Source organism: Platichthys flesus, chromosome 14 (genome assembly GCF_949316205.1).
Source record: "Platichthys flesus chromosome 14, fPlaFle2.1, whole genome shotgun sequence".
NCBI classification, from domain to species: Eukaryota; Metazoa; Chordata; class Actinopteri; order Pleuronectiformes; family Pleuronectidae; genus Platichthys; species Platichthys flesus.
Window position 1 is genome coordinate 1,324,665 of NC_084958.1, and position 9,276 is coordinate 1,333,940.

The 9,276-nt window shown below is 41.9% G+C and overlaps 1 protein-coding gene across 3 annotated transcripts; it reads right to left on the reverse strand.

Annotated features, from left to right (window-relative positions):
• Nucleotides 1-1,827: 1,827 nt before the first annotated feature.
• Nucleotides 1,828-9,196, reverse strand: dnajb6a (DnaJ heat shock protein family (Hsp40) member B6a). 3 transcript variants are annotated; one of them, XM_062404939.1, is made up of 9 exons: nucleotides 8,490-9,196; nucleotides 7,445-7,532; nucleotides 6,672-6,781; nucleotides 5,623-5,688; nucleotides 5,362-5,472; nucleotides 5,108-5,254; nucleotides 4,755-4,980; nucleotides 3,969-4,062; nucleotides 1,828-3,293 (listed from the first exon to the last, which is right to left on the reverse strand). In XM_062404939.1, the coding sequence occupies exons 2-9, from the start codon at nucleotides 7,507-7,509 to the stop codon at nucleotides 3,225-3,227; spliced, it is 888 nt and encodes a 295-aa protein (XP_062260923.1). In that variant the 5' UTR covers nucleotides 7,510-7,532; nucleotides 8,490-9,196; the 3' UTR covers nucleotides 1,828-3,224. The 3 variants fall into 3 exon arrangements, with proteins under 3 accessions (XP_062260923.1, XP_062260921.1, XP_062260922.1); XM_062404937.1 differs by lacking the exon at nucleotides 8,490-9,196 and having other exon boundaries at nucleotides 7,445-8,479; XM_062404938.1 differs by lacking the exons at nucleotides 3,969-4,062; nucleotides 8,490-9,196 and having other exon boundaries at nucleotides 7,445-8,476.
• Between the last annotated feature and the right edge of the window lie 80 nt (nucleotides 9,197-9,276).

The following is a 9,276-nucleotide window of genomic DNA, read 5'->3' on the forward strand; positions in this document are numbered from 1 at the left end:
CTTTGTCCTGCAGCGCACATCTTCATGCAGCGCACATCATCGTGTGGCGTACATCACAGAGTTGCAAGATACGCCAGAGTATCCCTTTTGGATCATTTTGCCGGATCATTTTGCCGGTCCCAAGACCAGATAAAGGAGGAGGGCTGGACGTAGAGATAGCAGTTCAACCCCACATAACAGCCTTTTGATTAAATTTGATATTCTAACATTTAACAATACAGGACAAGCTCTAGATACAGCATTAAAGTCATGAAGTTATTTTGAGAAGTGATGGCCTACTTCAATGGCAAGATAAAAAAAAAATAAGTATCAACGGAAAAATACGGAAGCGTATTGCATCCACTTTTATTTTTTATTTATTTGGGCATTTATCTCGGAATTTCCAAGATAATTATCTTAGAAAAACGTTAGCTTCTGTAGAAGAGAGCTCATATTGACTTCTAAACATATTTAGGGTGTTTTTTTCTCACTTTCTGTACTTCCAAAGCGACCATTACCATTATGCAAATTGGGCGATGACGTCATTTAGCGACATCTAGCGACTTTTAGGAAAGCCAATAGCTACTCTCCTTACTGAGGAGTTGGCAACACTGTGAAGGACTCCTGCCTCCGCCTGTGAGTGCGTTGGGACGGCGGAGGGGCTCACGGCAGCAACCGCTGCTCGTTGAGGACAGTAACTGCAGAACGATAAGTGCGTTCACGTCAGTCTCCAAAACACCAGAAAGTCTCCAATATCACCAGAAAAAGTCGCTAGATTTGTCGCTAGTAGCTTTTGACAAAAAAAGTCGCCATGAGGGTTTGGAAAGTTGACCAGATTTAGCGACAAAGTCGCTAAGTTGGCAACACTGTGTTTGTGTCTCTGAGAGTGAGCGGAGCGGGGGGCGGAGCCCCGGCAGATGTGCGTGTGTGCTGTCCGCGACACACAACACTGTTCAGGAAGCCACTGCCGAGGGGCGGCTCTTTAGAGCTGCGGGTTGCAGACCTCTGTCTACGGCGAAAGAGCGATTTGTTTACTGCTCCGCCGTTCAAGAGATGCAGACGTTAAAACATTGGGCGAGCCACACAGTTTGATAATCACTGCTCTATATAGTGGCTCCCCCCCCTTGTCCGTTCCATTTGGGAGACCCAGAGGCGAACTGTCCCCCGCGCCCCCTCCCCTTCCCCTTTCTCACACAGCATCAAGCAGGGGCGCTGCAGTTGCAGGGGGCCCAAATTTGCCAGTTCCACACACAGTAATATGATAGATAATAGAAAACCGCTTCGCGTTCCAGATTTTTTTTTTTTATGTTCATGCCGCCCCCCACGTGACATGAGAAGGTGCCGCCCAAAACCGCCACTGAGAGAGAGAGAGAGTGGATTGGAGTTCAGCACCAAGGACAGCTCCACATTTGTATCCATCTGGATTCCTCTTTTCTTTTCTCTTTAACTTGGCAAAAAGTTTCTGTTTAGAAATCATTATGCATTGATGACTCAGGACCCCTGGTTGCAGCAGAGCCCAAAACAAAAAATAAGTTCAACTTTGCTTTTTAAATAGCTTTATTTTTTTTGTCACAGAGAAATCTTCTATACATATACAAGTAATTTGGAAATCAAACATGGTAGAAAGTACTCATGATCAATAAAAGACAAAAAGTAGATTACAATACATAAGGTCAATGCCAGGTCTTAAGTGTTTAGTTTTATGCTAAATTATTAAATTTTCAAGTTCAGTTATCTATTTGAGCACCATCTTTACATCAGGCCATCAAACCAATGCAAGTTGAAGGTCAGATCATAGATTGTTGGTGAATTCACTTACTATCTAACAGAGCAGAGAGCAGCATGATGTCAGTGTCCTGAAACAGGCTGAAATTGAGATTTATTGATTTACAAAGTACACAAAATTCCTTCTGTATTCATATATCATTTATAGAATGCTTCCCATTATTTGTGCATCATAATGCAGCTTTAACATTAAGACTCAACATCAACAGGTGTACATGCATAATTAAATAAACAAAAAACCACAATGGTATTATAACATATAAAATTGCATAACTCATCCTACCATCATGTATTTTAATTAAAAAATAATTAGTACTAAGAAAAGGGTTAGACAAGCAGTAAACACAGACAGGGGAGATGCTTTAATTAATTACTAGTCCACTGTGGAAAACCAAATTCAACTTTTTTATACATTAAGATGAAAAAAACAAGTTGTGTTTCTGAACACAGCATTTGTGCTGTTGGCAAATAGACAGACGCCAGTGGAGTGCATACACAAAGTACTGGAAGGGGGGAGCGGCTGTTCATATAAGCCATTTTCAGACATGAACTCTGGAGGATGTCCGTAGAATTGGGTCCAGACTTTCTTCGGAAGTAGCCTTTCACACATAGACAACGCAGCTAAGATTCTTGGCTCAGACGTGTTCACAACAACACACAAATCTGTTCAGGTGAGGGGTGTGCAGCAGCCAGAGGCAGGATATAACAGAGTTATTCCGCTCCAGAGATCTTGTGTATGTGTTTACAGCACATCAACACCGGCCCTCATCACCAAAAATTCTCTTGACATCTTAGACGGAGACGTCTACGTGTATGGCACCACTTTTTCATCAACAGATTTTTCTTTCTTATTTCTGCTTCTGTCGTGTGATCAACATACCCACTTACTTGTAGTGAATGATGCAGCGTTCTTCTGCTGTGTTCTCACATCCGCTCCTTTGGACATTCTGCTGAGTTTTTACAAGGGGACTGGCCGGAGAAACTTCAGGTCCGGAGGCTCTCGTTCTGACATTTGCATTCTCAAATACAGCCCCTCCGAAGAATGTCCGCACGTTCTGGGTAGCTCAGTGCATGTCTGAAAGCAACTATACAGTACAACAGAACAATACTGTGGTCCCAAACACTAAAACAATAACACCAACCTGAGCTAAAATATAATGACAGCTCCAATTCATAAATGCATTAACAAAATGCATAGAAATGTCTGCATCCAAATCCTCTGATCTGAATTGTTGTTAACAAAGGAGAGTCAGCCGGGAGAGGACATGAGGGTAAATAAACACAACCTAAATATGTACATCCAAACAATAGTAGAGCACTATCATTACATTGTTTTGTTGCTTTTTTTCCTCCAGTTGAAGCTCAAGTTTATTGGTTTGTTTGTGCTGAGGTAACACTTCTGCAGCAGAGGATGTTAGGGTCTTTAGTTGTGTTCTAGTCGCAGTGGCTGCTCCATACCATTAATGGTTAACGACCGCAAGTGCCCGTCCTCCTCCACCTCCACCCGCTCCTGACCATTCTCCACAATTCTGTAGGAGGCAGAAACCACAAGAAGTAAAGGGTAAAGAAGAGGAGAGGAAGTACATAGGTTTAAACCAGACTAAGGTGATAAAATTACACAATGGAACCAAACGGAGATCGCAGCTGAGATGTAATTTAACTCAAACAACTGGCTTCATTCATCTAATAAAAAGGTTTTTACTTCACTGAGCACATTTCACATAACTTTAGTTAAACATGTATAACTCTTTAAAACACCTACAAGCTTTTAACTGGATATTCTGGCCTCTTTATGACCTACAACAGCAAATGAGACAATCAGGGATAAAATCTGCATTTTCTGTACCCTATTCTCAATATATGCGGTAGGGCTGGATTATCCGCAAAGTCAAAGCAAAGATATATGGCTTGCTGGAAACATTTTGGCAGAGATAGGAAACAGAGGTGGGGGAATTGACTAGCTATATGCTAGGCTAAAGTCTAACCAGTACAGACCACCCTCCCAGTTCTGTTTCTTGCCAACTCCAGGTCAAGATGGATGAGATCCAAATGAGAATCATGATACAATTCGTCATCACTAGGCCATCTAAAAACAGCTTTGATATTCAATCCAACTTTAAGCCCCTTAAAATTTACTTGGTATTGTCTAAGGCAGGATGTTCCGTTTGCCCACATAATTATCCTGATGTATGGATTTCTCATACCTGTATACATTGAGTCCACAGAGGCACCACAATCAGCCAAAAGGCTTGGATGGTGTGTTTAATGTCGTCTCCAGAAGGAGTGCTGGAGCCACATCTCAAAGAAACAAAAAACCCAGAACTACTAATACACATCATGAAGGTTTGCAATCAATTGGGTTGTTTTCCAATTCCTGCGCGACAAACACTTTTGAAATGGTAACGATACCTGAACGTTGCCAGAACTTATACTTTCTTTAAAAAGAGCACGAAAGGATCATGGACAATAAGGACAGCTTTTTTTTAAATTGCTATGTTAAAAGTTGCTAATTGGAAGTTGAAATTTAAAATATTAACTGCCAACAGTTTAAAATATATTTAACTTACATGTACAAGTAGAGTGTAAAAACGCTTAACAAATTTACATAACAAAATAAATAAAACCTAACCCCACAACCGTAATTAAACACTAAATAACCGTTTCAGTTCTTATCACATTAAGATACTCAGCTCAGCTCAAAACTCATCACCAACTATTTCCCCCACTGGCAGGGCCGGGGTCGCCCACACTGTCAGGTGAGGGGCTTGGCATGGGGTCATGCAGGAAGTCAAACATGATGCATATCCTTTTTTCAAATGTATCTTTGCGCCACAAGGTGACAATTTAAGTTAGTTTGTTCCTCCGTGTACATAGGACTCTCAAAAATTTGCTGCACGTCCTGGTATCAGAATCCTTTCACATGAAATACAACCAGACTTTCAATCATATAACTGTGGGAATTTTGTAACAGATGGTCAGGGTCTATCTACCTTTTAGTAGTGATCTTCCTGCCATTGATGATCTTGGAGGAAGTGGACACAGAGCGGAAGTTGCCCATCCCTCCTCCACCTCCTCCTCCCCCAAAGGATGTGGAGGAAAAAGAGGTGAAGCCTCCACCTCCCAGACTGCCCATTGGTGACATGTGACCCATGTGACCCATGTGACCCATATGACCCATGGTGCCCATGGTGCCCATGGTGCCAAAAGAACCAAAGCCTGAGGTGAAAAGGAAAAAGAATGAGACTCATTCATACAAATGACAGTGATTTGTGACAATGTGTTCATTCCTGAGCTTTCGGTAATAAAATCTTTTAGTTAATTTTCTCTTATGTGCACTCCTTACCCGGGTCAAAATGTGAAAAGCCAGCACCAAAGGGTGGAAAACCAACAAAGCCTCCAAAAAATGAGCCACCTGTCCTATGGCGATTGGCCCGACCTTGGTGCTGGCGGCTGCTGCCAAAAAAAGGATCTTCACTGAAAGGATCTGCACCTGAAAGAACAGGTATGAAAAGAAAGGAGGTTATGCTTCAGGTTGAAACTCCTCAAAACTGCATTTTGACAAAAACAAATTTAGTGATGACAGTTGGAACAACCTACCAAAAAAGTTGGCAAATGGGTCCCTGCCACCGAAGAATTCCCTGAAGACATCTTCTGGGTTGCGGAATGTGAATTGATCATGGAAATGATCTCCATTGTGGAAGTGACCCGCTGAAATACATGTTTATGAAAACTCATGTAAATCTGGATACAGCCGGCCAAATAACTAAAGAAATGTATTGTTGCTTTTCGGTTCAGTAAAAAACAGAAATGCTTTGGTTATTGGTTAGTTTTATCCAAGGTTATTAAAGGAGCCTGTACCTCTTCCTCCATTAGTCCCCGTCAGTCCCTCTTTGCCATATTGATCATATATGCTTCTCTTGTTTACTGGAAGAGGAAAGTGAAACATCTCCAAGTATTAATAGCAATAAACAAATTCAACAAATAATTCAGAACCAGTAGGATCCCTGAAGACGAAACAGAATTGTGTGCTTCATTAGAACAGCTATATTGTCCTCAGACTGACGCCGGGTTCACACCGCACGCGTAAGCGACGCCGAAGCGTGGCGTAAGCGTAGCGCCATCCACTCCCATGTTAAATCGTTGTGCTGAACACACCGGACGCTGAAGCGTAGCGTTCCGCCGCGGCTGCCTAGCGCCGTGCAGCGATCGTTTCGGCATCGGGTCTATTTTTTCTGCTTGACGCGAGTGTATCGCGACAGGAAACACAATTTTATATGATATAAATGATCAAATATGCATCCCATACTTGGTATTCACCTTCTGTTGTCCTGGAGTTTTAATTTTACCACTTTTACCGACCACATAATTAAATGTCCCCCTCTGCCCATCCACTACAGCCACACAAGCAGTCATAAAGATAAGTGTATTCACCACTTAGGTTTGAGTGGAGAATACGTAATTTACCCTCGACACCCGACATTTAACGGAGCAAACAGCGGAGAAGTTCTTGAAGATGGATGACATTAAATTAATAATTGAAGTGGAGAAGTACAGCGAGTTGTATGATCCTCGGTAGAGGTGGATAAAGACAACACAAAAAAGGACACATGTCGGGAAGCTGTTGCAGTTAATTTTGGAGCAACAAGTAAGTATATGCTTGAAAAATATGATTAAATGTCGTTTTTACTGGAGGCTGATAACAGCAAAATAATGTGATAGTATTAGCGCTTCTACGTCCGGTGTGAACAGCCAAGCGCCGGCGCGCTAGGGATTAGCGCTTACGCCTCGCTTCGGCGTCCGGTGTGAACCCGGCGTGATGCTACTTGCTTCACTCCATTAACTGTGCAGTGTGTCCCCTGGTATCTGTTGTTCATTTGCAGACTTGTACAGACACTTTTTTTACCAACCATCTGACAAGACTTCGTACGCCTCCGACAGCTCCTTGAACTTCTTTTCAGCGTCTTCCTTGTTCTCTGGGTTTTTATCAGGGTGCCACCTCAGGGCCAACTTCCTGTACCTTCACACGGACAGAAGAAAGACGATGGCTATGAAATAACACATGACTGAAAAAGTTCAATACTGTACTCAGGAATGTTTCATTTGCTTTCTTTATCTCCTTGTACTGTTTTCTTGTTTTAACATGTTATTATTGTTTCTCAAAGCAATGTTGTAAATATTGGTACTATGTAGAGGTGTTCAGCTAAGTCGATTGCACCTCTGTCTGTCCTGGGAGAGGGATCCCTCTTATGTGACTATGTGGGGTTTTACGGTTTTTCCCCCGTTAATCCGTTTTTTTTGTAGTTTTTCCTCACCCTTGTCGTTGGTCAAGTACAGAAGATTTAGCACCTTGTTAAGCCATATGTGACATTTTGTGACTTGTCAAAATGGGCTACACAAATAAACCTTGATTGAAATGTATGATATCAAACATTTGAATTCTACTGACATTTGTGTTTTTCTTTTTCTTTTAAAGATCCTAATGTTTGTCATTAAGGAAATGCAATGAATATTCCAGACGGTAAGAGTTTTAGCACAATTGTCAGTAGGTGAATCTTGAATATGTCTAGGGGGATCAATCAGTGAGTAGTAAAAAGAAGAACAGCCACATATGCACTCATGTTTAAAGTAATAATAGATGACCCAGTGCAGTTTTTTCTGCTCTTAGAGATTGATAACTCACGCTTTCTTTATGTCATCCGCAGACGCTTCCCTCCGTACTCCTAACACCTGGTAGTATTCCACCATGATGAGGGGATGAAAGGAGAAACCTGGAAACAGAGAAAGATGCTGACAAATATTACACATACAGTTGCCTTAAATAGCTTCAGTCAGCAGAATGCCAACACAGCACTGACGCGACTGTCAGCGCTAAACCACTGGTAAGTGTCCAGGGTCTTGTAACACTATGTTAACCAGATGTGACCATATTGTGATTCATTCAACCTATATATATACCATGGAAATTACATGCTCTCCCTGTTTGACTTTGCCCTGGGTACTCCAACTTCCTGCCCCAGTAGGGAGACATGCAGGTTAACTGGAGACTCTAAAAACCCTGTAGATGAATGCGAGCGTGAATAGTTGTGTAGAATGAGAGGTGGGTGGCCTGTCCCCCACCTCTCATTCAATGTCACTGGAGACTGGCTCCATCCCCCCCAACAACCCTCGAAGTCGTGCAATGCTGCTTACAGCATTCACATGTATTTTCTGCAGGAACCTCTTGTTAGTTGAGGTCTACAGCAGCTTTTCTAGGTGAGGAGGCTTCACACTGATACGATTATGCCAAAAACGATAACGGCACCGATGTGCAGTTATGAAAAGGTGTCTTTGTCCTGATTTGACTCTACTTCAATCAACTGAAATTGTCAACGTGTCAAATGTATGATTCACCTATCAATACAAACGACAACTGGCGGACTTATACACCGACTTCTGCTTTCAAACCTACCGAGTGGAGCTTGCTTGTTTACCTGTGACCCTGAATGGCTGCTGCTGAATGGCTAACGCTGGTGAATAGAAAGAGCCACGAAGTGCATGGTTACCTGGGGTTTATCAACAGCACAGCGTAAAATTACAGTGTATTCAGTTATTCCAATTGGAGAAAATAAGCACATTCAAACCCTTTTGTACGCAGCGCTGCCTGCTGATATTAGCAAATCAAACACAAGCTGGTTAGAGCGTTAGCTTAGCAGTAAACATCATTAGCCACATTAGCAAATACTTACCCAATTAGAGTGTAGTTGTCTGTGACCTCAGCAAAAATATAGGAAAGAGACACAGGGTGTTACATCTGGTAAGACATGTGCTAAACAGGTTTATTCATGGTGGGCAGTGAATGGTCCTCAAATAACATCTACGGATCAGATGATGCGTTGTTTCTCAATTCTTCTTCCCTCTCTGCTTGTTCGTCGGCGGTGATTCAAGTAGGTAGGCGCGATACTGCCACCAACTGGACACAGCAGGAACGGGACACAAAACAGTAAAGTAAGGAACCATCATCCCCAATCTCATTCTGCCTCCTCAGCGTATACTGATCAACATGATTAACCTTAATCTCAGGAGAAGTTCTCCACATCAATGGCTGTGCCACAATCAGCAGCTTGGGCAGTAATCGTTACACAGTCATTTACTGACTTGACCTCACTGCAGTGGTAAAGGCACAATAAATGATACAGCAAAGTACAGCCATCATTAAGAATTATAGAGAATTTACAATAATCTAAATGAACTGCACTGTTCTTATAAACTATTTGTATTAACTGGATGCAATAACCAGTGCAAAATCTGCTTTGATAATTAGCCACTGTTTGAGATTATTTGATACTGACCATTGAAAATGTAAATAGGTCACAGGTAAAGATACACAGTATTGAGTGAAAGGCCTTATATAGAACAACTTTGATACCAGAAAGGCAATTAAGACAAGGAAGAAGAAAAGCAAAAGTAGGGAACCACTTCCTGTGAAGCTTTGAACTCTAATAATGAGTCATGTAAATCAGTTTTAACAAGTAC

Coding starts and splice junctions, on each gene's coding strand:
- dnajb6a (XM_062404937.1), bottom strand. CDS start 7,569: ATGTGTAATATTTGTCAGCATCTTTCTCTGTTTCCAGGTTTCTCCTTT. Junction 4,981..5,107: donor CTTTTCACATTTTGACCCGG/GTAAGGAGTGCA, acceptor TTTTCACCTCAG/GCTTTGGTTCTTTTGGCACC. Junction 3,294..3,968: donor TGTGGACTCAATGTATACAG/GTATGAGAAATC, acceptor TGCCTCCTACAG/AATTGTGGAGAATGGTCAGG.